Genomic DNA, 27,197 nt, shown 5'->3' on the forward strand with positions numbered 1-27,197 from the left:
AAACTACTGAGCCAAAAGATCTGAGAAGTAAAGTGTGGAATAATTATTTTTAATTATGTTAAAGGTTATTAAAGGTTAACTCCAACCCTTTAACGATAGCCCGAGCTTTTATGCAAATCATCACTTACATCATAGGCCCCGGCCTTAATTTGTTGGTAGAGACGGTGCTGATCCTCGTCCCAGAAAGGAGGGTAGCCCACCAGCAGGATGTACAAAATCACACCTGAAAGACAATGACAGGAAGTTAAACGTGTAGAGAGCTAATATCAAAGCAGTGCAGTGCACAGACACATTAAGTCACTGATAGTCACTGCACAGTACACTTGAAACAACATGAAGCTACAGTGTAGGTGCAGACCACGGTTCTTCACACACCTGACAAGATCAGACAGAGCCTGAGACTGAGGCTTTAGCTCCAGCGTCAAGTTCATTCGAACAGTTGCAGTGAGAGAATTTGAATGTTATTTACCACAGGCCCACATGTCCACTGCTTTCCCATATGGGTCTTTCCTCAGAACTTCCGGAGACAAGTAGCCCGGGGTGCCGGCAAAACCTGGAGGAGTGAGATGGAGGGAGGGAGGAGAGGCGGAATGGAAGGGCGGGAGCGGGCAACTCATTGACAACGCTAACTGAATGATTGATTGATTTGGTTGCTAGCTTGATCGACCAACTGATTCACCTTGAAAAAACAATGGGTGGATGAATACTCACCGAACCATGCCTGCTGGTCCCCCTGCACCTCGATAGCAAGCCCAAAGTCAGCCAACTTGACCGCCGCCCCCTTCAGCTTACTGGCCAATAGAAGGTTCTCAGGCTGGGGGGGGCGGAGTCAAACAGGTTAGAGGTGAGAGGTCACGCGCTCTGGGAACAAGCCGCCCACAGACACAGATCTAAAATCAGATTAGCCAAACCAAGTCCTAATGCAAACCATTAGGGGTCAACCGCGCTAAACTGCTATTAAATCAGTGTCTGAGGCAACTCCCTTTCTGCCACACAGATGACAGAGAAACAGAAATGGGCACGGGACCAAATCTCTACGAGACCACGGACATGTTCCATGCCAGGGCTGTGGACTTGCTCCCCGGTCTCATGGATTCGGAGAGAGTGAATTGGTCGTAGACATGATGAGTTCAACCACAGTGACGCCAATCCACTGTTCAAATCCATGAGCGGGAGCACAGTGCACGCCGCAGGGAGAAGGATACAGGGGGAGGGTGCGGTGTAACAGGAGACGCTGACATGTAAAAAGAAAAAAGTGACTGCGCAACATATGGAGGGTCACCACATACACACACTGCACACTAACACAGTTTAGCACAATCACAAGTATATACAAGCCCCCAGCAAGCACATGTACACATGTACACACAGACACACAAACGCGGACACAGGTGCAGAAAAGTCTTTGCTAACCTAAGGTCAGTTAGACAGTGCGCGCTAATGAATAAAACATTTCCTAACATTTGGAAAGTCTAACCACAGACAGGCTGTGAGCCGTCACTTCATGGCAGACATGAGACTCAACAGGACGCAGACACTATCTGACAACTGGACACATCTGCATAACCATTTGCATAATGATGAATAAATCCTCCTGATTATGAAGCATCTGAAAACTTGAAAACTTGAACTCTCTTTTTTTCTTTTTGTCAACTGGTACAATTACATGTTCACGATCCATTCGAACACATTCGAGAGAGCTTCCCTGTTTTGTCGTCCCTCTTTCCTCCACATTAAATGACTCTTTAGGTGTTGTGAGAATACAGACTATACAGTTAGAATATGCATGACCTTGGAAAATCTTTCACATCGCAAGATTTTTTTTAAATGTAATTATGCAAATGGTTATGAGGTTCTGGCTCGTGATTGCTCCTATTCCTGTCGCCAGCCCTACATACTCTCTCTCACACACGATGCTGCCATGCTGTCTGCAGCATAGCACTAGTGTTAAAAAAGGATCTTTATTCTTGACATTGGCATGAGCAATATTGAACCAAGAGTATTGACTGTCTCGAAAAGGATCCAGAGTAACACTATCACAGGGCGGAGCGTTTGGGCGTGTGCAGTTTGATTTGAATTCTACTCCTGCAAACCAGTAATGCAGTGAATGTTGAAGCAAAGCTCAAGGTCAAATCTCATTTAACAACTTTGCGAAGCTGCCAGAGCCTCTATAAAGACATACTGAGAGTTTAACAACAAGAAGACCCATAACAGGATGTTTATATGACGGAGTATCAGGGTCACTTAAAGGGGAAAAAATTGAGATTTTGGGAATAAAGTTGTAATTTTATGAGAAAAAAGTTTAACATTACAAGAAAAAGTTGTAATTTTAATAAAATTAAGTCTAAATTGTGGGTTAGTATCAGGACTTTGAAACTTTGAGACTATTCTACTATGTCTATTCTGAAGAAAGAACCGCACCAACTTTGAAGAAGTTTATTCTTTTGTGCAGAAGGAAAGGTTTGGTAATGGTTGACTGCAGCGTTATCATTTGTTATATCTGCGTGATATTTAAAGGGGTTTTATGGTTTGTAAAGAAACAATGAGACTTTTTCTAGACTTAAGAACTGGAATTAAATTACGAATTTATTCTTGTAATATTACACCTTTTACAGCTATATTATATATATATATATATTCTCATTATCTCAATACTTTTTACTCAAAAGATGAAGACTTTATTCTCGTAATATTCCATCATTATTCTCGAAATCTCAAGAATGTTTTTTCTTCAACATGACCCTAATATTCTGTACTATGTTTCTTTTCACACGAAAAAACACACAAACAAATAGTAAAAGAAGCAAAGGTAAGGAAAATGAGAAAACTTTTGTCATCTGTTGTACAGTCAGGTCTGAACAGAGCTGCACCCTCGGCTGCACCGATACAAACCTTCAGGTCCCTGTGGACGATCCCATTAACATGGCAGTGATGGACACTCTCCAGGATCTGCTGTATGCATTGGCTGAGGGGAGGAAGAGCAACGAACGAGCGCAGGGATGAGATGAGACAAAATGGAAGGAGAGACAAGAGAAAGGAAAGAGAGGAAGGTAGAGAAAAAAGAGAAGAAAAATCAACTGAAGGGAAGAGAAGAGGAAACAACCTCATAACAATGTATCGTGTGCTCCTCTCTTTACACTTGTTATGAGTGATGCTGTTTTCTTTATGTATGACATAAAGTCACATGATGGCAAGTCATTTTTCACAGGATATGATGGATTACACTGTAAAGACAATCTAACGCTTTACAAGGTCTATGACAAGAAAACAGATACACTTTCTCTCTCTCTCTCTCTCTCTCTCTCTCTCTCTCTCTCTCTGTCTCTGGTCAAGTAGGCTGTGTATGATTAATGCTGCAGGCTATATGTCGTTAATCACCTTTATAAATAACTCTATGAGATGCCTCAGAGACAAGGCAGCTGCATCACACCTCTGAGACGACCATATGTGAAGCACACAAATATACACACACACATACAGTATGTAGGCGCACCAGTTGTTCTCTCCGGCAGTGAACAGAGATGCATAATAGCTGCTGTGCTCGGCAGTGTGTGTGTGTGTGTGTGTGTGTGTGTGTGTGTGTGTGTGTGTGTGTGTGTGTGTGTGTGTGTGTGTGTGTGTGTGTGTGCGTGTGTGTTACCTGGCATCGGCCTCGCTGTAGTACTCCCTGGCTACGATATCCTCGAACAGCTCTCCTCCTGTGACGCTGTGGGCAGACAATAGTGTGCACACTGAAGAACAAACATTTCAATTTAGATTGAATCACTCATTTATTCATTTACCTCACATCTACACAGACGTCTTTACACAGCGGAGTATATCAGTGGACATTTTATAGCAGAGTCTCGGTACAGTGGATATGAGGCAATTAAATCAGTTGTTTTTTTTACATTTTAAGGAAAATTGTAACATACTTTAAGTATTTATTAGTAAAAGCATTACTACGGTTTAGAATTACAAAGTTGTGGTGTAACCCAACCAAGCTTTGTGAGAATATTGCTGTACATGGTGTTTGTTGAGGGATTTTTGACCATCCTCACACATTACTGTATATGCCCCTATATATTATGTATATATTATGTATATCGTATGTTATATCTGTACAGGAGAATAGTGCCTGTCTAAATTCCACAGATACTCCATTCTCTCTTTAAGCAGTAACCAAGATCAGGTTATAGATAAAGGATCAACCAACAGTACATTGTAGTGTCTGCGCTCAGGGACTTTCACATCTAACTCAGATGCCCCAGACAGAGAGGCACCAACTTCAACTCTCACCAACTTCAACTCTTTTGCGTATTTCATCAGTGGCAAGATGTAAAGACACAATGTGATTTAGGAATACATACTTTAGGCTTAACTGTCCAATAGAACACCTACATGTAACATAGAGAGTGACAGCAATTCTAGCCATTCATGGATGTCCATAACAGTGTTCACCTCAAACAAATACACAATACTAGAAAGCAAACCAAGACAGAACATGTGAAAGTGGTGCGGTGCGTACAGTTGACTGAGAAAGCGTGAGTGAGAGTCTCTTACTCACAGATCAAACACCAGATAGTGGAAACCCTCTTCTGATATGCTGTCATGGAGTCGTACTGTCGAGGAGATTTAAGAAGACGCATAGGACAGAGGAGGAGAGGAGACAGAGGGAAAATAAAGCCATTACTCATCATTTGCAGCTCCCTTTGTTCTGCTCTGTCTCAAGAGTTGTGTATCACAATATGAACATGAAATGTCGTGTGAGTAAATCAAGCAGCAAAATAAGTTTGAAATGTGTTCTACCACCACTTAATATGAGTCATTCTGTTTTATATGATCAAAAGTGTTAATGTTGATTTTCTTTTTAAAAGACAGTGAGTTATGGTTTTTTTCTTAATGTTTAAATCTTTAATGTTTATATCATCAATAAAATAAATTGAGACTAACACTTAAACAAACATCAGTGTGATAAGAACTACCTAAAAAAGATAGAATCCATCTTTTTTAAATTATTTAACATGTACTTTGACTTTTAAGTTTGGTCCATGTCCCATCCACTAACATGGATGAGGCAGGGTTTATTACCTACACTGCTGCCAGCCACCAGGGGGTGATCAGGATGATTTAGCTTTACTTCACTGTCATGTCGTTCATCTTTATATACAGTCTGTGATCTGAGGTGTTAACACGGGATGTTGGGCTGTGTCTGAATTCAGGGGCTGCATCCTTCGGCGTCACAGTGGACATGGTCGCCTCCTTCATTGGGCCGCGTAAACCACGAAGGCCGAACCGAAATGAGATGGTCAGGTCTACAAAGGCTTTCCCCATCAGCGTCACCAGCTCATCCAGCCCTTACTGCTGCTGCCTAGCAACAGAGCTGAAGTAAGACAGGACAAGAGGGTTTTATTCTCTCTAGGTTTTTTTTACATGTGTACCATTAGCTAAGCACTGGGCGTCTCCTAGCTCGCCGCCGCCATTATGTCTTTTGAAAAACGGTTTGTCACTAAAGCACAATGAATCATGGGATATGTTAGGCCGGGAAGGATCCACCCGGTGGGGTTGGAACAATGCATTTCTTGGCCGAATTTGAAGGAGCCTTCGAAATGGAACAGTCGCGTCGCGCCGCTGTGGTGCAATCGTCTTCATGCAGCCTTCGTAGGATGCAGCTTCTGAATTGAGACACAGCTGTTGTATTGACATTGTGAAGTCAGTGATACACTCGAAGCCCTGAGCATTTGGCTCCTGATGCTAAAGAAGAATGTATCTGTAGTGCCCCTCATATCACAAACTGACTTATATACATATATGTTTCATATTTAAGATTACAGAGGTCTGGAATCAAAATGATCAGTCATCTCTGTTCTTAAACGTTATAAGAGCAGAGGTGGTTTGACATTGAGTGGAATTGCGGAGCTGTCAGATCAGTTTTAATAACAGTGAAGATAGGAGGATTAAAGCAGACGAGTGTGCACAGAACAAAAGAGGAGGGACAGGTTCTATCAAAGAGGAGGAAAGAGTGTGAAGGGTCAGTGGTTAAGAGAGAGAGAGTGTGTGTGAGGCTCCTGAGTTTCTGATGACGCAGCGGGGAGAGCGCACAGATACATCATCATTAGATACCCGCTCACACACAAACACACACTTGCTCTCTCGTAACTGTATCTGGAAGATGAATGGCCACAGCAGGAATCACCAGAGACCTGAACAAACTGTTGTTTTCATTTGTATCTGTGTTCTCGTGTGTGTGAGTGTGTTCTGAGCTCGAGGACTCGCAGCTCACCGATGTTGGTGTGCTTCAGTAGACGACAAATCCTCGCCTCCCTCTCCAGCTTTTGATGATCTTAAAAAAAACACAGGAGACACAGAATGAGTGAGGTTATTTTCTTTACTTTTCATTATTCCCTTCTATGATTGGCTCCCTGGATCATCTAACATGAAGTTTGCTGCAAGTTAGTTTTTGACTCAGCGGAGGAGACGGTGCACGGTTGTCAGCGTCAGTGTGTGTTTCTGTACCTGACATTCACACTGCTGTGTGTGTGTATGTGTGTATGTGTGTGTGTTGTGTTGTGTGTGTGTGTGTTGGCTTCGTGTCAGCCCTGTCTTTTCCTTATCGGAGCTGAAATGCTTGACAGGAATAATTTGACCTGATATGTGCTTGGTTGTGTGCCACAAACAGACAGACAACGGTGAACATCAAACACAGTGAGCAGCCACAGTGGGCTCATATTGACCTCCACTGTCAGACTCAATATAAGCTCCTGCAATCTGCTCACAGGTTCCCTTTGCTACAGTGAGAAGGATATAAATACACAAGGAAGTAAACTACATACAATTTCACACATCTATGAAATGTTTAACCCTAATTAAATGTAATTATCAAGACCTTTTTTCTTGAATTAACCCTTATTTGAAAATATACATCAAAAACCTGAGCTTGGCAATCAGGTTGAAATCAATCACTCAAACTAATGAAAATATTTGTATTTATTGATATTATATATTATCATACAACATCATGTGGAAAAGTTATGCAAAATCATATATAAAACTAGAATGGCCAACAGAACCTCACAAGTTTGACTGAGTTCTTCCTTGCGTCATGCCCCATCCCTCCAAAAGATGTCGGTGCATATCGGTTAAGTAGTTTTTGCGTAGTTCCGCTAACTAACAAACACAGACGAAAATATCTCCTTCTTGCCGAAGTTAATAATCAACTTGATGTTCAGTGCACTGAGCTGGATTCCAGTCATGTATACATTTGACTAACCCCTAAAGGGTTAAATCAAAAACTTTGTTTTGAAACTTTTTAGTAATTTCCCAATATTTCATCATAGACAGTATCTAAAGATAGATAACATGTCTTCACTTCCTCCTTCTACTCTGCCGTCTTGCACCAATCACACTCTGCACAGAAGCGGTCGGGTGATGGAGCCATGGGATTGAGGTCCCACCCATACATATGCTTGTTTGACCAATCGTGAGTTATTATTGTCAATCATGATGTTTGTATAGCATTAAATTACTAAAAGCAAGCTTTGAGAAAGAATTAACACTTGAACAAACATCAGTGTGATGAGAACTACCTAAAATGACAAAACATATCTTTGAGTAAAATGTATTTGACTGACATTGACTTTTTTGTTTGGTCCATGTCCCATCCGCTAACAATGAGGAAGCAGAGTTTATGACCCATACTGCAGCCAGCCACCAGAGGGCGATCAATATGCTTGGGTGTCACTTTCGGGGATCCATCATGTCGTCCATCTCTATATACAGTCTATGAATTTCACAAACTCAACTCAACTGGCCTCCTGCAGTGTAACCACACTGGGTCTGGTCACATGACGGCTCAGAAATCATCAGACATTTCTCATCTGTGAGTCCAGACTGATCTGATCTGACTTCGTGAACAAGAGGTAACGTTCAAATCTCCCATCACTACTAGGTCCAGTGACTCCGATTCAGAACAACTTGAGTCCCAGCAGTTGTCGTTATATTGAGCGATGCGATCCGGTGTCGACCCATTTCAGCTTTTCCTCTGGACATATAGAAAGCGAGAGAGAGGCAGAGCGAGAGAGAAGGCGAGGGAGAGAAACAAGAGCAGCGGGTTCGACTTTTTTTTTCCCTGATAAAATAGGACACCTATTTTTTACTCTCATCCTTGCCTCCTTCCTCTGCTCCTCTTGATGCTATGGAAACCGTGGACTGTGCAGCTCACAGGCAAGACCAGCAAAGAACGCCAGGCAGCTTGTTCCCATTATAGGTTCAGGTATCTGTTTGTTTGTGTTGGTGTAGCGCATCTATACAAAGTGACAAGCTGACGCACAGACAAACTTAGAGCTCCAGTGTACTTTGAACGAAATAGAACTTGGCGTGCTCTCCAACGCTCTGTAAAAAATGTGTGTGTGTGTGTGTGCGTGCGCGCGTGTGTGTGTGTTGCAAACTAAAGGTCTGTACGTGCACACACCAGCAGAGGTGGAGTTTTATCAGTCGCAGTGAAGGAGATGAAGCCAGAATAAAATCCCAACAGTGAAACAAACTACAGCAGGAGCCATTGCTACACGACAGTTAAAGCTAAAAATACATTGGGAAGAATTTTATTTAAAACCTCCCTTTAGCTACGAGCACAAAAGCTGAAGAGGAGAAGTCGTTTTCATTCCCCCACACCACGGACAAAGAAGTGGGTCTGTGCCTGTGGGTTTGATTAAATCACCTTCATCGAAAATCTTTCCCATCCCTCCGTCCATGTATGACATTAAAAAAGCCAACAAATCAACAATGTATAATGAAGTTAAAAAATAATCATTTATTTATTAAAACATAAAATAATCATATTTTTGGTTTCTGCATTTGGTTCCTTCAATTGCATCATATCAGCTTTACTTATAGCTTCGTCTGTCTCTGCTTCCAGGGCAAACATATGACGAAGGGAAAAAATACTGTTAGCCAGTAGCCAGTCGGTTGTTTTTTCCTTCCACATTTTGTATCGGTCACTTGTTATGGATCATGATTATTTATGACCATTTGCTGCACGTTCTGTCATCAAAGCTCTCTTAGTAAAGAGCAAACTCACAGAGGAACCAAGTGACCTGAGAAGATTATTGGACAAAAAATTATGTCAAAGACAACAACTCCCATGATCCCACTCTGCTTCATTACATCATCAAAATTAGGTCCTTTGTAATTGTTTTGATTTAAAGGCCCCTAGTTGCTGTAGTTGTCCATTTTGTAAAATTAAGATGTAGTGACAAAGGAGTAAACAAACATCAGATAGACTGAAAACATGCACCCAGAGGCCAAGGGCAGAATCACGTGGCGCTATAAACTAACAGCAGAGGTGATGGAGAGGACATTTCCGACACAAGACTTGCACACAGCCCCGCTGCCGCTCTTTTGTGTGGTCGCAAGTCCGCCATATTGCCTGTGACAATACGCCAAATTTGATTTTGCTTGAGGTGTACTGCCAGCTTTAGAGAAGAGCACAGCAGAGAGGCAGAGAGGCAGAGAGGCAGAGATTCAGAGAGGCATCCCGACAGAGCAACGACAGCAGCTCAGCCAGTATTTCATGATGAGCAGGATCCTCCGAGCAAGGTCACTCTTCTCTCCATATCTCCCTCTCATTCTCTCTGTCTAACACACAAACCCTATATTTCATTTTTAATCTGGGACCTCATTTTGTTATGTCACTTAAGAGATTTCAGTTTTTACACATGAATATTGGTTTTGGCCTAACAGCATCAAGTTGCAGGTTGCATGACAGAAACGCACCTTCCTAGTCCCTCTCTCTCTCTCTCTCTCTCTCTCTCTCTCTCTCTCTCTTCTCTCTCCCTCCGTCTTGCCCTTGCACCTTCTCTCTCTTCGCTCTCCTCCTTTTCCACCAACCTCTTCTCTCACCTAGTTTTTCTCCTCTCATCCCCACCCCTTTTTCTCTCTCTTCTGTCGACAAGTGCTTGTTCATTGTGGGACCTGTCGGGCTACTCTATAATATTTTGAGGCTGCTATACAGATAAAATTCAATTGAACTCAATTGAATGTAGTGGCACTGCAGTGGTGTGGATGTGTGTGTAGATGGGACATTTCTATTCATTTTATATTTATCTGTAGTAATGTTTTCAAATTATACATAATATTTTATACAAACAAAGATATGCATAATAATAACATGTAATCTCTTATAGATATATGAAAAATAAGCCACAATCTTTTGTTATTGTAAACAATCTCATGCCCTGTGTTCATTTAAATCCTCACAGGCTTATATAATAGCTCCGCTTCATAATTCATCATGGCAGCAAACAGCAGACTAATTGCTAGAAAGCAAAGCTGTGTTGAAGTTCAACTATCAAAGCGTGCAGGCTTGAGTCTGAGCAGAGCACTGCAGTCATCATGTGAATTCATACAGCAGGAAACACATCTACTATCCTATGTAGATGTTCTCTTTTGGATGCAGTGTTTCATACCCGATTTCAGATTTCGAAAGTCCGAGCTCTTTAACAAAAAAAATCTGAACTAAAGGGAAACACTGAGCTTTTTAGGTTGTTAACATGCACATAGCAGCAGGTGTGGTCCACGAGGAGGAGTCTACGTGGTCTTATTCAAGGGCTGTTAACTGACATCGAAGGAAATTCTAACCTCAACATGAAAAATAAAGCATTGTCCGCAGTAATAACTTCACCTTACACTGTCATGACTCTGGACTTTGCCTCTTTTGATGAAGAGTATTTTGGATTTTGTGGTTTTGGTTCTGTTTGTGGACTCTTTGGTTTACACAGACTTTACAAATCACTCCTGTATCATGAAAAATCATTCTCTACCATTTTATGTTGCAAATTCACTTTCATCCCATTTAACAGGCCATTGTGAGAATGAAGATAATGATGCTATATTAAAGTACATGAAGTCTGGTTAATGCTCAAAAAGGAAATTTAACATTCTGCCTTTTTAAATAAGCTTCTTTCTCTGTCGCAGAATATTTGTTAGAGCAATAAAACAGTACACTGAGTCTTGAGCTATTTTAGGCCTGTATTAGAAAGATATAATAGTGTAAGTGCATCATAAGAAAATAGTTAATTCACATTGCACACACGGCTTTAGGGGTATGCAGAGGCGGGTCATGTTAGGTGGGCTGTATTTTCCTCTACTGTATCTAACTGTACACTAAATGTCTGACATAAGATTGCCTCACTCCATCTCTCCATCATTTTCCACCTCCACTTTTCTTTCACTCTCTCTCCTCCTCCTCCTCCACAGGTAGTCCAGCCGACTGGACATCTGTTGTCTAGCAACTCCTGCACCAATCAGAGTGTCAGGCCTCTCCTCTCCTCTGCAGTGGAACCAGCCCTGCATGCAAATGGCCGACATCCGAGAGTTCGCACTCAACAATCAAACTCCACAGGAAAGCACCAGTAACTAATCCTGAAGGAGCATGGACACGTTACAAATAAAAAGACATGGAATTTAAACACATCTCTTCTGGAACATCAAACCATTTATTCCTTAATGCACACACACAGTGGACATACATTAGGATGAGTAGGAGAGGGAGGAGTGTCATGATGCTCGTGTATAATCCTAAAAGGTAAAATATACAGCACGACAACAAATACCAAAGCCAAACTAAATGTCCGTCTGAATTAAACATATTCATAATTATTAATTAATTAGATCATTAATAATTGCTAATGGGTTGGTGCTGAAATGAGTAAAAGGCCCTGTCCCAATTCACTCCTAAGCTCTACCACGTGAAGGGGTAGTGTTTGCCCATTTCTCTATGTGATGTAGGGGTAGAGGCCATCCAGCTCTTCAAACACCCCTCCCACCGTAGTGTATTCAGGACCCCCCTGAACAGGAAGGGGTAGACGGAAATTCCTGAATGCTTCATGATGGGACAAAGCGAATGCTGATATCAGAACTGTGGAGGTGGCTCAGCGAGAACCTCCAGGTGAACCAGGGAGAGGGGATTGGCACAACTGAGACTAGTTGGCCAAACAACTCTGCCTGGATTCAAACGGCAGCCGCTGCCAGAGACACACACACACACACACACACACACACACACACACACACACACACACACACACACACACACACACACACACACACACACACACACACACACACACACACACACACACACACACACACACACACACACACACACACACACACACACACACACACACACACACGAGAGGGAGACTGAGCTGAGAAGCTGGACGCCAGCAGAGAGGGCCGGCACTTTAAGTTCTCTATTGTGAGTTTATTTTGGATTTAATAAAGAATGCTGAAAAGCACCAGTTTCGTCTCTGGCTGTGTTTGGGAGACCCCGGTGGCATCGGACCTTGTCACAGGAACTTCTATATTTCATGTTGTGGTGTATTGTTGTATGTTGTGTATTATTTTTTTACAAACTCCGTGAGGGAAGTTGTGATTGTCTAAAAATTATCTTACAGAGCATATTCAGTTTTTAATGGACAAGAAAATCACATTTTGACACTTTCCCTAAACAAACTTCTGTTGCAGTCAGCATTGAAATCAGCCCGATTCTCAAAAACTCTCAGACTCACAACAATGATTTGTGACTGGCTGATTAAAGTCTTTATTTCTAATTGTGTGTGTGCACTAACTGTAATTGTCCAACAAATGTGGAGCTACCCCAGCTGTTATCGTTCAGGACAGCCTGGACCTTCATGTCATGATAAACTGTTGTTCTCAAGATCTGTCTGTATGTAAGTTTATGTAAGTCATAAAGAAACGACAGTTACGTGATTTACAATATATCAAATGGCTTCCTGTTATAAAGGTTTTGGTTTTTTTTCACCAAAGTTTCAGTTTATTTTTGGTGACAGTAAATCTTAGAATCTTTTATGGTCGAGTTTGTTCAATCGCAAATCTTTCTTAAAAGTCTCTGTAGAGATGATATGTCGCTTTATTAAAGATGCAAGACACATAATGAAAAGTTGAACACTCATTTCAGTCGACTTAAATGTGGCATTAACAGCGTGGAGCGAGGAGACTTGTGTCTCTGCCAGCTGCTTTGCCGTCTGCAGGAAACTGACCTCTTGCATTTGTCACGTCATAAACCATCTTGTCTAGAACAATCTATTTCTTGGCGTCAGCATTCCAAGCATGTACCTCTGTGCTGCCCGGATTAGGATTTCACACTTCGCTCCATATTTAGGACGGTACATCTTTGTTAGTGAGTCAACCAGCCTGACATATGGTCAGAGCAGTCATATGTTACTCAAATGAAAAAAATTCCTTCTATTCTTCAGACATTATCTAGAGTTAAGAGTCATTCAACTCCATGTCACAATAAAAACCCTGAAGTTGGGAGGTGTGAGTGACTTGTTTTCTCAGTCACTTCTCAGGTTAAAAATAAAAGCTGCTGACCAGAGGATATGATGTCAGGTTTTTTCTTTTTGGTTTTGCCCAAGTCAGAATTTAATGATACAATTGTAATTATGAAAATTACGACTAAAGAGAGAACAATGCAGACCTACAGAGAAGTGATTAACTCTACCAAGGAGGTCATGTCTTCATCTGCGATTGCTTGTTTGTTAGCAAGATTACGCAAAACAGACGGATTACCACGGAATTTGGTGGAATGATACGTCATGGGTCAGGGAAGGACACATTACATTTCTGTGCAACTTTATTATCGTAAGATAGAATCTTTTCAACATTTTCCTTAAATGATGAATAAAATAATGAATGGATCTTGATTTTTAAGAATTGGGCATATTTCAGCGACAGATATTTGAGATCGTGTGCAATTTGGTGCAGATCCAGATGTAAATCCGTATCTAGTGAACTTAAATATATTTTTATGCACTCTTCTAGTTGGGGTTGGTATCGATGAATGTGTGCAATTTTGTGCTTATCAAAATAAATTTTTAGATCTAGTTGATTTAAATGTGGTTTCATAGGGGTGTGGGCTTTTTTTAGCCAGGGTATGCTAACAAATGTGGTGAGAAACTTGTAAATACCACCAGTGTGTAGCTGAGAGACTTACTGTGGTATTAGCTACAAGGCTTGATTGAATTAAAGGGGTCTGTTGGGCCTTGGCGGAAGTATGAGCACTACTGAGTTGCAAAATAAGTCCCGAGGGAGTTAATAAGCTTCACTGGAAACACACTCACCAATCTGTAGATTCTACACAACATGAGTCATGTGTCTTTCCTGCTTCAATCCCCTTATGTTCCATACGGTCATATCTAGAGTGGATTTGTCGTTGCTGCTGTCGGTCACTTCCCTTACACTTCAGAGTGAGGTTTTGAAAAGTTGCTGGCAAATTGTCCACAATTTCTAAAGGCGACCCCCAACAACCCCCCCAACTCTATTACCCCTTTCTCTGTCTCTCTCTATTGTTGCACGTCTCTCTTTTAGTTTCCGATGTGTCACGTCTGCAACCGCACTGCAGCAGAGTGTAGTGCCCTGTGTGTCTGAGTGTGTGTGTGTGTGTGTGTCTGTCGGGGCCGTTTTGTAGTTTGATGACAGATTCAGGGGACAGACAGAGAAGACACAAACCTACGTAGATGGCTATCGAGACAAACAAGGAAGAGACAGGGACAGAAATAGAGACACAACAAACCGCTGAAGGAGACAAAGGTAATCAAAGTCAAAGAGTCATAGAGGACATGAAACCTCACCTGATTTGTATCCTCTTCGCTTTATCCAGCTATTTCTGTCCTCTTTCATAAATCAGACCCACAAAACAAAACTGGCATTTCGGTCCTCGCCTGATTCTGGACGTAATAGATGTTGTGTTAGTGACTATTTCCAGGTGCGACATGTAGACCTGCACCAAATGTCTTCTTCCATCGACTCTTGTGGTTAAATGGAAGCTTAATTAACTGGTGAGTGATGTGACCTATATGATACATAAATGACTTTATTCAGCCTTTATTTAGCTTGATGTGAGCAGGGACATTTGTTACTGCAGGAAAGACATGTACCAGGAGAGTAAAATCATTTTAACTGTTAAAAATGTATTGTGTGTCTCGTCGATTCTTGTTGCCTTATCAGGTGTTTTTATCAGTGCAAATATTGTGTGCAAAAAAACTAAAAAGTCAGTAAAGCTGAATACTGCAGCCTCGACTCAACCAAAGCAAAATGTGTGAGCAGTTACAATACCAAGTATAAAAATCTGAACGTTGTCTTTTCAACAGCAAATATACTGAGAGTCATCAGGGAAGCACCCAAAAACACTTTTGGAAGTGTGTTAAATTGAAAATGCATAATGTAAAAATAAAGTTTTGTTCATTGCAGCTTCTCAAATATCCTTTTCTTTACATCATTGTAAAGGTAAAAGCTTTGGATGTTGGTGAGATGAGATGAATGTCGTTTGAAAACACCCTTAGGGAACTCGTGATAATTCGATTAATCCGTTTAAAGAAATCAATGATTCAATCAATGGCGACAATAAACCTCGGTTGAAGCCTTAACCTTAATACACAAATTCACCCACCACACATCGCAACAGGGCGCTGGAATTGCTCTGCCTCGATTTAATTAGGAGTTTTAATTAAAAAAGATGTAGTGGGTTGAATGTAACATCCTCTGAGGCAAGCGGCTAAGTAGTGCTCCTCCATACGTTTCCCTCCCACCCCCCGCAGAACCCGAGGGTCTAATGAAACCATCCTGGACGCCGAGACACCGTCACCCTCCGCTGGTTCCCAACTGAGGAAGAGTTATGAGACTGATAACTCCCCGGCTTTCTCCTCGAAGGAGAAACAAAAGGTGGCTGGAGATAAAATGCCCTCAGTAATGCTGGGAGTGTCATAACACGCTGTAATGCCTGCGTTCATCTTATCTGGCGTAATGCAGACACACACATTCGACTAATGTGTAAAAGTGGTCTAATCTGAGAGACCTGTGTCGTATATCTTCATATTGTGTTATACATCCACATATATGACACAAAAAGCTATAGATTTAAATGCAACAATGAAACCTTAAGTGCAGTGGATTCTTTGCAAAGAATGGTGACGCTGCTGAGGTAACATTTACAACACAGTATGTGGTGTCGACTCCTGGAATATGAGGTCTGTTATTTAAACATATATATGACTGGACTGTGATTAATTTAGGAAGTAGCTGGAAATGCTGTGAGAGCAGTTTCAATTCAGTTACATCCCTGTTTCCTACTCTCTCTGTTTGTATATACAGCATTTAATGCATGTGCTCTTTCACTTTTTTCCTATGAAATAGCGACTTAATCCTGTTTTTTATAACCACAATGACAAACTAAAAACAATGGTTTGCTCTTATTTACAATGTCCTCCACGTCGACGTCAGCACAGAAGTGTGCTAACATAGGGAAAGCCCAACCTTGCATTTGTGGGGAACTACTGATGACTCTCTTCTGTGGTCTATGCACTTATCTAAGTAGATAAGTTTGTCCAAAAGGACACTTGATTTGTTGCTTTTTTACTTAACTGAGTTAATAAGTAAAGTTGTTCTAGGACAAACACGTCCTTGATGGTCGGTCCAGCCGAGAACAACAAGGAAATTCCCCAAGTGAATGAATATAAAAATATTAAAAGAAGGTAGATCACTAATAATGTAGCACACACATTTATTAATATAACTACCTATATGCACATTAAAGTATGTAAACAGCAATTCTGAGCAAACACGTGGAAGCACACCACTGTTGCTCTTCATACTTTAAGGAAAACACCATGATGTCTTCATCTATTCCACAAAATGTACCTGCATTTTTTTCCTGAATGTGCCTGAACTTTACATCCTTCTTCCTTTTCACATGAAGGTGGAGAAAGAGTTGATGCAATAAGAGCAGGGTGCTGCAGCTACACTGGATTCCACATCGACACTGCAGCTCACTTTGTCAGAAAAGAAAAACCTCTTCTGCTACTGATTCTCTTCTGCAAGATTTTAGAGCATCGGATCAAAATTAGATGAGGAACTTGTGAATTAGTTGTTAAAACCAAACCTGATATTTCCACTTGATGGTTATAGAAATGGAAAATGTTTTTGTCGTCAGTGTTAGAAGCATCCATCCATCTCCATCTGCTTAATGTTCATTGAGACGGAAATGCAAGACACATTACTATCGTGTCTGGCGTGGATTTTGACGGACTCTAAGTGCTTGTATTGATTTGGTAGTGCTGGAAAAAATAATACAACACACACACACACATTTGTCTTTATATCTTTTTCTTATTATTCATTTCTGGTGGTCGTGTTATCTGTGGCCTCTGTCTATCAACATGTTTTCTATCACTTGTGTTTCACGGCTGATGCCATGTCATGTTGAACAAGTTTGATAGAGAATGCAATAGTGTGAAAAGTTTGCATCGTGATCATGGTGACCAGAATTATCACCATTATCAGACAAAATATTTGCATTTTGTGCGTCAGTGGATGCTCGGAGTTGCTATACAGACAGAGCACTAGCAGCTCATTCTAGGGCTGCCACGTTTGGTTCGAAATTCAAACATCCATGCGAACATGGGTGGAAAGATCATTTTTAAACTGTAATGACCTGCTCGATTTCAAAATATATAGTCTAGAAGCGCATCGGACCGTTTGAAGTAGTTTCTCCGGATCCAGCAGAGGGTTGTTCACTCTCAGCTTGACCTCTTGACCCATCTGTAACGTAAGCCAATAATGTTGTTTTGCTACGGAAATGGAGGACGCAAGAAAGCAAAGCCGTCCTGAGCAGACAATCGCGATACCATTTGAGAAGCAGCTTGAGGAAGTAATTTTGGTTCAACAACGTAGACGTGAAAGTAACGAACACAGGTGAGGCTGTTTGTCGACTTTGAACCATGCGATCTGTGGGCTCAGCTGTGAGATTTCTAAGGAAGTGAGGCAGAGGAGGAGGAGGCACCGCAGACAAGCGGAGCAACGTCAAGTTTGCATCCTCATCTAACTTGTGTGAGGTAGCGTCTTCAAATATATTCCGACAAATTGCGTCAATGTCAAATTCGTTCAAACTTGACTTTTAGGAAAAGCGACAGGCCTCTCTCATGCTGTTACCGTATCAACCAAATCATGGTAATTAAAAGATTGAAATGGGGAAACTAACCATCAAGTATTTTACGACGGTGAAACCGGTAAGTGTTTCATTCCTGGAATGTAATGGTGTTAATTGTAAACACTTCAGGGAGATCAGACCTGGCATTTCCATTATGAAACTCTAATCAAACTAAAACTGGTTTTAGCCAGAGGAGAAGTGAGGAGGAAGAGGAGGGAGGACAGAGGGGCTATAGACGGAAAGAGTAAATCAAACAGAAAAACAAGGTTGATAAGGAAGTGCAACAGACAGAGTGGACAGAAGTGAGAGGGAACGAGGTGGGAGAGGACAGAGGCAGAGGCACGAGTCTGTAATTAAGAATGCCCTTGCTTTCCGTAGAGTCCATTGCCCTTGTTAGTCAGACGGGAGGTTTCTTTCCGGACTCAACAATCAATCAGTTTTATATTGAAATCCTGACATTGTAGAAATACACAAGCTGCGATTTTGATTACAGTTTACATCATTAACACGGTTTTAAGAGCCGAGCGTTTTCTCTGATGACTGCAGCAACGTTCACACATCGGAAAGTGAGCGACGTCAAAAAGTACCGCACTGTACTGAAATATCTAAATTACACACACATACACAAATATATAATATAAGCACATAAAAAACATTGCTAATGATACGGGCTCTGTCTCATGTGTTATTTACTGGCTGGTCGGACAGGGGAGCATCGACTGAAACCAAGAACCGAGCTTCTTTCAAAATGATTATCAATACTGTGTGTGTGTGTGTGTGTGTGTGTGTGTGTGTGTGTGTGTGTGTGTGTGTGTGTTTGAGATTGGGAGACAGATAGAGACACCCACAGTGAGAGAATGACCAACATTTATTTTTAGCCTTCAAGCACCCAGTGAGTCATGTGATCCCCCTTCTTCCCGCTGATCCCCCCCCCCTCCTCTCCTTTCCTCTCGTTTCTCTGTCTCTCTCCCTTTCTTTTTCTCTCCCTCCGTCCTCTCACTTCAAAGTGAGGCGGAAAAGAGCCACGGTGACACAAACACAGGAACGAAAACGATAAGACGGGGAAGGACAGAATAATAATTATCTTAACTAATGAGAGAATACGCCACAGAAGGAGCATGAGATATATATATATATATATAGGATGTGTGTATTGTATAACACTGAGGCGGACTGGCTTACATCCCCGCAACAGCTATCATCTCTGTTACCATGACACCTCCACATTACAAAAATAACAATGGCAAACCCCAATTACCGCTGAAACTGTCCACTCCAGAGGAGGGTCAGTTACGACTCAGTGAACTGGAATGATATCAAACCAGGAACAATATTAAGGCCGTCTCTACACAAAATACAAAAAATAAGAGCCTGTATTTTTTTTTTTAACTGGGAGAAAGGATGACAAGCATCATTAGTCCTGTATAAAATTAGATTTCAACAAGTCTCTGTTTTGATTCCTTCCTACATGTAAATGCAGCCATATTTATTCACACTATGACACTCCCACAATGCAACAGCCACACAGCGAGATGAGCAGATGTCTTTTTTTCAAAATCATCTTTGTTGTAATGGTTTCAACACTGCAAATCTGCCCAACTATAAAGACAAGCTGAGAGGGTCACATCGACAGGCAACGAGGCTGGTACAACACACACACACACACACACACACACACACACACACACACACACACACACACACACACACATGGACACACATGTACAAATACACATACAAGGACACTCGTGCACAGCATCCTGGTCACATCCACAACAGTTGAGGGAGGACAAACACACAAGCACATACACAGACACACATAAACAAGGACACTCGTGCACAAATGCACACACAAACAGATGAGGGTAGGCAAACACACTAGCACATGCACACACACAAACACACAGACACACAAACAGATGAGGGAAGACAGACACAAGCAAACACACACACCCACACATCACATGAAAATGCAAAGTGACAAAAGATAGCAGACAGAGTTATAGTGACAGGACACTGAAGCATGCATGAAAGGAGAGGACAAATATTCAACTGCTGTGAGGGATACAGTGTGCACACACACACACACGCACGCACACACACACACACACACACACACACACACACACACACACACACACACACACACACACGGGAAGTCAACACTAGTGTTGACTTCCCGTTCCCTCTTTCTGTCTCTGATTATCTCTCTCTCCCTTTGCTTCCTCTCCTTTTCTTCCCCCCTCTCCCCACTGCTTCCTCTCGTTCACTGACTCATCTGCTGCTCTTAATGAAATGCTGCATAATCAGGATTGCAGATTGCAAGACTGTGTGACTGGTCCTATAGGCTAAGGGCACACATGTGTGCATGCATAAACCAGGCACACACACAGTGCCTTGCTTGATCTGCCAGCATTGCAACCACCAATCCTACTCTAAACCCCTTTCAATTATATATACTCTGACACACATGAACTTGCAAGTATACGTGCACAGTGTTGGAGAGAGGGGGGGTCATGATCCTGCCAGAGAGAAGGGAATCAGAGTTGCAATTCTAGGGCTTATCGTAGAAAGAGGGTAAGACCATATCTGACACGACAGCACGCCCGGTGTGTAAACCTCTACACACACGAACACACACACACACACACACAGGCAATAGAGCAAGGGAGAGGGAGAGAGAGAGAGAGGGAGAGAGAGAGAGATTGTGAGAGAAAGTGTTTTAAGGCTTTAGGGTACGGATTGGAGTTCAGCTCCAGGAATTTACTACAGTAAATGTATGATGTGTATATTACATCCTCTAAAGTCACAAATGTGTACTCGCATTTGTGCGTATGCATGTGGGTGTGTTTGTGTGTGTGCAGACCCACATGCATTTGACGGGAGATAACCCTTTGCAGTATTTTTGGAAAACCTATTCCAGCATTCAAATGGTGAGACACTGATCTGGCTGCCGAGGTATCTATTACTAACACTGCACTCAGCAAGCGCCAGGGTCATCATGGGTGGGAAGATTGACAGAAGGAGGGAGCGGGCAAAGGAATGGTGGGGGACGAAAGAAAGTGAAAAGAAAGGACGTGGAGCATGAGAGGAGAAAAGAAAAGGGAGCGATAAGAAAGAGCGATGGAGGACAGAGGGCAAGGATAAATGGGGAGGCAAAAAAATCACCAAAAAAAGACAATAAATATGAAAGACGGAGAAAAATCAAATGCAAAATGAGGAAGAAGAGTAAGTGCACAGAGCAGAGAATGGTGGGAAGGAAGTTTGTGGGGAGGAATAAAAGTAAAATAACGCAAAGAGGAAGGAGGCTCTATGGTAATACACAGAAACTGCAGTTCTATAATTTATCAGAAATTCGCACCATCATAATAAAACCATAGGCAGTGGAGCAACATGTGTAAAATAGCAGAAGGTACTTCCAATAAATTCTAACAAATTAAATTTCAGTTGGTAAACTCAGCTCACATCTACACCAGCCTGACTCCTTGTGTGGCATGACAGCAGTCATTGGTTGTGACAGGCAAGCAGGTGCTGACAAAACACGTCATTGGCTGAAGAGAAGGTGGCACACCAAAGGCACAACGCACCATTGGTTAGTAATCACAAATACGCTTTTGGCAGTTCCTGGGTCATATGTGTGCTTGCAGATGCACATGAGCCATGTGTGTGTATGTGTGTGTGTGTGTGTGTGTGTGTGTGTGTGTGTGTGTGTGTGTGTGTGTGTGTGTGTGTCTGTGTGTAGGGGGGGGGTCCGGAGCCTGAAGCAACCAGGCCAGCGGCTACAATTACAGTGACGGATGTGAAAGAATTGGGTCGGCTTCGCAAGAGTTCTGCCCCTGGGACGACAAGACCAGCCAGAGCCCTGAATCAATACGGAACACATGCACACGCACACGGGCGTGCACGCACAAGGTTGCATGTGACAAACATTTACACCGAAACCAGAGGACAGATATGAATTACACAAAAAAGGGAACGTGTACTACACAGCACAAAAAAAGTGCAAGCAGGCAAACGGCTAAAGTCTTAATTTGACACTTTTCACCTTTTCTACTGCGAACACAGAAAAGTTAATCAAGCAAAATCCAGATGAGTCTCTGCCCCGTGCACCTGTCTGACACACACACACACACACACACACACACACACACACACACACACACACACACACACACACACACACACACACACACACACACACACACACACACACACACACACACAGTTTCAGAGCCAGTTTCAGGGGCAGTAATATTCACAGCTCATCCACGCAAAACTGTGACACTGGGAGCATGTTCTCCTCCTCATGTGTGTCCTTCTGAGTGTTTGTGGTGTGTGCGTCCGTGTGTGTATTGTACGTTTGCGTGTATGCATGTCGTATGTCTCTGTAAATGTTTACATGTGTAGTTTTTGTACACGTTGTGTATTTCCTACCTCTGGCCGAAAGCTTCTTGGTGTTGATGATTTTGGCAGCAAACTCCTGTCCAGAGGAGATCTTCACGCACCTCCTGACCACAGAGAACGCCCCCCTGAAATCGACACACACACACAGATGTGTATTAATGTTTTCAAGACAACATAAGGCGTGAATCCAATGTGCAATCAGACAGGTGTTTCAAAACAGGGGCTCACAAAGGCAAGGTGTTTTAAAACGCTTGTCCCGAGTAAGCCTAGGAAAAATGAATTGGATACTTTAGATTCTTTTAGTTTGCAATAATGGGAGCATGTGTCAAATTACCATAACTTTGACATTCTCTGCAGAATATAGTGTGTATGGATATTTTCCCCAGCAGCTTCCAGCCTCATAAAATAGGGTTTTCAGTCCTCGCATGTCAAAGATGACTAATTGCAAATGTAGATGAGCTCAAATTTGGTTTCACAGTCACATTTTTACATAAATATACATAAACACGTCAACCCAGTCGCAATGCAACTACTCACACGGACCCACTCACACACCGACACCAACGGTACACATTGTCCTCATCGCCACATGATACAACTAACACCGACAAAAACGCGCCCATGCACCAGCCCACTGCTGCCTCAGCCATGTGTTGTTCCGGTGTTCCAGGCACATGTATGAAGATTACAAAACTAGGTCAGCTATATTCGAAGGGAGGAGAAGAGCAGAGTGCTGCATCTCTCATCTCTAAATGCAGCTGTGGAGCGGCTCTGCTTCTTCAGCTCCGCTCACCTCTGCAGCCATGTAGGGCCGCTTCACTATTCAGCCTCTGTCTGTGCATGTCTTTTTTCTCTCAAGTACAATCTCTTCCCGTCTCTCCGCAGCAAATTCCTTCCTGGCTCCCGACAACATCAGAGATATCCCAAACACTCAGAGGCACTTAAACAGAGGCACGTGACAGACACACCTGAGAAAACTCATTACCTAAAGTGAACCCAGTTCTTTTACTGACTTTACTGTGGAGATGAGATTTTTGTTGTTTGGATATTTTAAGCCTTGTGCCAATGTAATCGCCAGCTACCGCTCAGTGTATAGTGATGTGTACCATGACCATGTTATCTAACATCCTTTGGAGCGAGCAGCTTGCCACTAAAGCTTACCTCTAATTTATAGGGGATTTGGTGAAGGAAATGATCATAGCATAACATGTTACATAAGGATTTCACTATCCTGCAGAGTTGGGCAACAAGGCACCGGGAGGTACGTATGTCAACTGTGTCTGTGAAATAACAGCACAGTTAAAGTACTCATCATTTTGTGTTCTGTAGTAAAGACAAGCTGGAACAAGGTGCAGTGGTATCGGACAAACCATCTGCAGTGGAACATCTGATCATGCAATTCCAAACATGTAGTCAGCATGAGCCATCCACAAACACAGGGTATCTGCATGTATATGTGCTGCTGTGAAAACTTTTATTCAACAGAATAAACAAAGCAGAAAAGATGTGCATTTATGTTGACATTTTTCATTAAAAATGTTTATTTATTTATAGTTATCTACGATGAAGTTTATTATTAAACTCTAAAATATTAAGCCTCAATTACATTCCTTTGTCATAAGGGTATATATATATATATATATATATATATTGGCCGATATATTGGTAACCGAAATGTTTACACTCCAATATCAGCATCGTCCCTCACAAATCTAATCAGTCTGATGAATACATACAAATATTTGTATGTATAGAAGATATTAATGCAAAAGGTCACATAAGCTCACAAACTGGTATGAGACCAAATGTAATCAATTTGTTTTTAATTTTTTATATGACGCAGAGGCTGTATTTTTATTTATAAACAGATTTTTATACATGTTTCACCCAGTCAGTACAAGTTATATTTTGCAAACCATGTTTCTACAAATTTGATGGATTTTTTCCTTTAATTTCACCGAGAGTCAATTACTTTCAGCACAATATTAAAATCAGGATTAGGAATGTGTTATATTTGTGAAATATTACATTTACTTTTTAGCTGCAACAATTTAAGAAGAATTATTTTCATCGCACTGCTTTTAAACTACATAACCTCTCAACAATGATGTACTCTGACTGAAACCTGTCTGTCTGTGATGGATTACACAACTTCAGCAGGTTTCAAGACTATAAGAACAAAAATATATAGATATTATTAATGACAGATGGTGTTAGATGAACACAGGATAGGATCATAAAAGCGGGGGGGGCTGGGGCGGTGGAGGAGATTTCCTCTCCCTCAAACACAGTGCTTGCATCAGATGGGGTTGATGGGAGATCAATTCCTCCAGTTAGAACGCTTGATGGGAGTACTGTACTGGACTGACTGCAACTGACTGCCACGAGGTGTTGGGTAGACTGCAGGTCAGGCCGTGCATGACCACACACATTTAGTGTATACATATGCAAATAAATCAATAATTATCTGAATATAATTTTCATAAATAGTAATATAACAGAGGTTCAATACATATCGATATATTATTGCATTGTGCCAGCACTGTCTTAAAGAGCACCACAAACTGCAGCCTCTAAAATGAGCACAAAGCTAAATCAAGACCTCTATGAAACAGTTTCCACACAAACTAAAGAACACAAGCTTCTTGAAGGGAGGGTTTATAACAGGACAGCTGTAGAGTGGAGCAATTAAACACTATCAATCAATTTCCATCAATACCCAATATATATAATATATCATTCTTATGCATTGTGTACGCACAGTGAGGAGGCATAGCACACAACGGATTGAACTCAGATTTGTAAAATGTTTTAAAGTGTTTGTTCATGCTCCGCTCATAAAGAAGAGTGTAAAACCAACACCTTCACTCAGGAGCAAAGAAATAATAATGTGTTGAATTTATCGTGATCATTACTGATATCGACTGAACCTTTTTATCTTGATATAATGTCTGGCCATATTGCTTAGCCCTAAAATAAACCTTGAACCACACTATCGGAAACAATGCACCTTCATGAGCACACACTCACATAAGTGGACCTTTCTCTCTCTCTCTCTCTCTCTCTCTCTCTCTCTCTCTCTCTCTCTCTCTCTCTCTCTCTCTCTCTCTCAGGGGTGAGGAATTCCCTGCCTGTGTCTGCTAATTGACCGCAACTGGATGATTGGCCTGGGAATGTGTCATCGCCGACTGATGCCTACATGCTGTCGCATTACAGAGTGTGTATTTCTGTCACTCAGGGTGGAGGAGGAGGATTTGGGGAAGGGGTGGTGGGGATTGTAGAGAGCGAGAGAGAGAGAGAGAGGAGGTGGGTCCACCAAATCTCACCATTTCACACACACACACACACCGATGCATTTCACCCCCCTGGAGCTCCTCGCTCTCCTGTGGCACCCAAAGGCCAGAAATGCATCGGCGGCTGCACAGGACGCATGCAGGCGAGTGACGACACGCTCGACTCGACATCTTCCTTCGTAACCACACAGACGTGAGCAGGGCTTCATATGTGGCATTAAAGCAAATCGTGTGTCATTGCACATGACTGCGTGACATATGATATTTAAAACAACCCGCATCCAAGCCTGCGTGGCCACACTGTCCCCTGTGCGTGCACAAACCCCGCACAGACACTCACAGAGCCCGGAATCCGCGTCCTTAAGCCAAGGCGGCCTATTACATAACAGGCTGACATTTCATACAGGATGATGGGGATGATGATGATCATGGTGATGATGATCATGGTGATGATGCCAGATGAGGATGATGATGATATTGTGAAAAACCCAACAAACATGCTTCCTTACTTCCCCAGCTCCTCGAACAGCTGGTATTCATCGGTAAACCTCGTGCAGATCGTTAACGCCATCCTGACGGAGTTGCCAGCAACGAGGAGGAGACGAAGCGGTTCAAGGTGCACTCACAAACCGTGTCCACCGCACACACACGCGCACACACACACGCACAATCGTCAACCCTCTTCTTCTTCTTCTTCTACTTCTTCTTCTTGTTCACATGCAGCAGCCTGACGGGGCTCGTGGACGCAGCATTTTGTGTGTATCGTGTGTATCTGGTGCGAGTCCGTCCAGCGCTGTGAGTGTTTCCTCTCTGCGCGCACCAGCCACCGCACTACCGCACCTACCCCCCACTGTGCCCACAGTCCCGCCCCCTTTGCCTGCATCCTCAACATGGCCAATAATAATAATAATGACGGTAACAATAGCGATACAAATAGTATTAATAATTATCATTATTATTATTATGATTATTGTTGTTGTTGTTAAAAATAACCACAAATTAATCGTATATTTATTATTGTGCACAATAGTACTACCATACCATAATTTGCAGTTTAATGTACTTTTCGTATAGTTAATATTCTAAAAAGAAAAGTATTTTGAAAAATTAAAAAAATATATATATATATAGTAATTATGTGTGCTTATGCATGCAATGCATTGGCCATATATTGCTATTCTGTATACTTATGATTATTACTATATTATATAGTATATTACTGAAGTAATAATAATGTAAACGTACAGTATATGTTGTAAAATATTGTTTATTTAATAATTACATTTACCAGAAACACACAAAGAAGGCTCAGGAGCTGGGGGCTAAAAAAGCTAATTAATTATTAATTATTAGTTATTGGTCATTTAAGGCTGAAGCAGAAGTAAGTATGCCATAAGGTAAAATCAAGTCAAGCTGGTATTTGGTTGTCATTCAGGACTTCTAAATAGGAATCATGAGTTGAATTAACACACTTCCGAGAACTCACTCAATTTATTCACGTTTCTAAACAAACC

At 41.8% G+C, this 27,197-nt stretch overlaps 1 protein-coding gene across 16 annotated transcripts in view; it reads right to left on the reverse strand.

The window, feature by feature from the left end:
* The window catches only part of camk2d2 (calcium/calmodulin-dependent protein kinase (CaM kinase) II delta 2), a 39,044-nt gene extending 12,515 nt beyond the window's left edge, over window positions 1-26,529 (reverse strand). For all 16 annotated transcript variants that reach the window (XM_035167377.2, XM_035167384.2, XM_035167317.2 and 13 more), the window contains exons 1-9: window positions 26,193-26,529; window positions 22,421-22,515; window positions 6,263-6,322; window positions 4,547-4,601; window positions 3,641-3,706; window positions 2,893-2,965; window positions 712-814; window positions 470-553; window positions 129-223 (exon numbers count right to left, since the gene is read on the reverse strand). In XM_035167377.2, coding sequence (XP_035023268.1) covers window positions 129-223; window positions 470-553; window positions 712-814; window positions 2,893-2,965; window positions 3,641-3,706; window positions 4,547-4,601; window positions 6,263-6,322; window positions 22,421-22,515; window positions 26,193-26,254 — 693 coding nt within the window. In that variant the 5' untranslated portion in view covers window positions 26,255-26,529. The remainder of the gene's footprint in view (window positions 1-128; window positions 224-469; window positions 554-711; window positions 815-2,892; window positions 2,966-3,640; window positions 3,707-4,546; window positions 4,602-6,262; window positions 6,323-22,420; window positions 22,516-26,192) is intronic.
* Window positions 26,530-27,197: the final 668 nt, after the last annotated feature.

The sequence above is a fragment of the Hippoglossus stenolepis genome, chromosome 2 (genome assembly GCF_022539355.2).
Source record: "Hippoglossus stenolepis isolate QCI-W04-F060 chromosome 2, HSTE1.2, whole genome shotgun sequence".
NCBI classification, from domain to species: Eukaryota; Metazoa; Chordata; class Actinopteri; order Pleuronectiformes; family Pleuronectidae; genus Hippoglossus; species Hippoglossus stenolepis.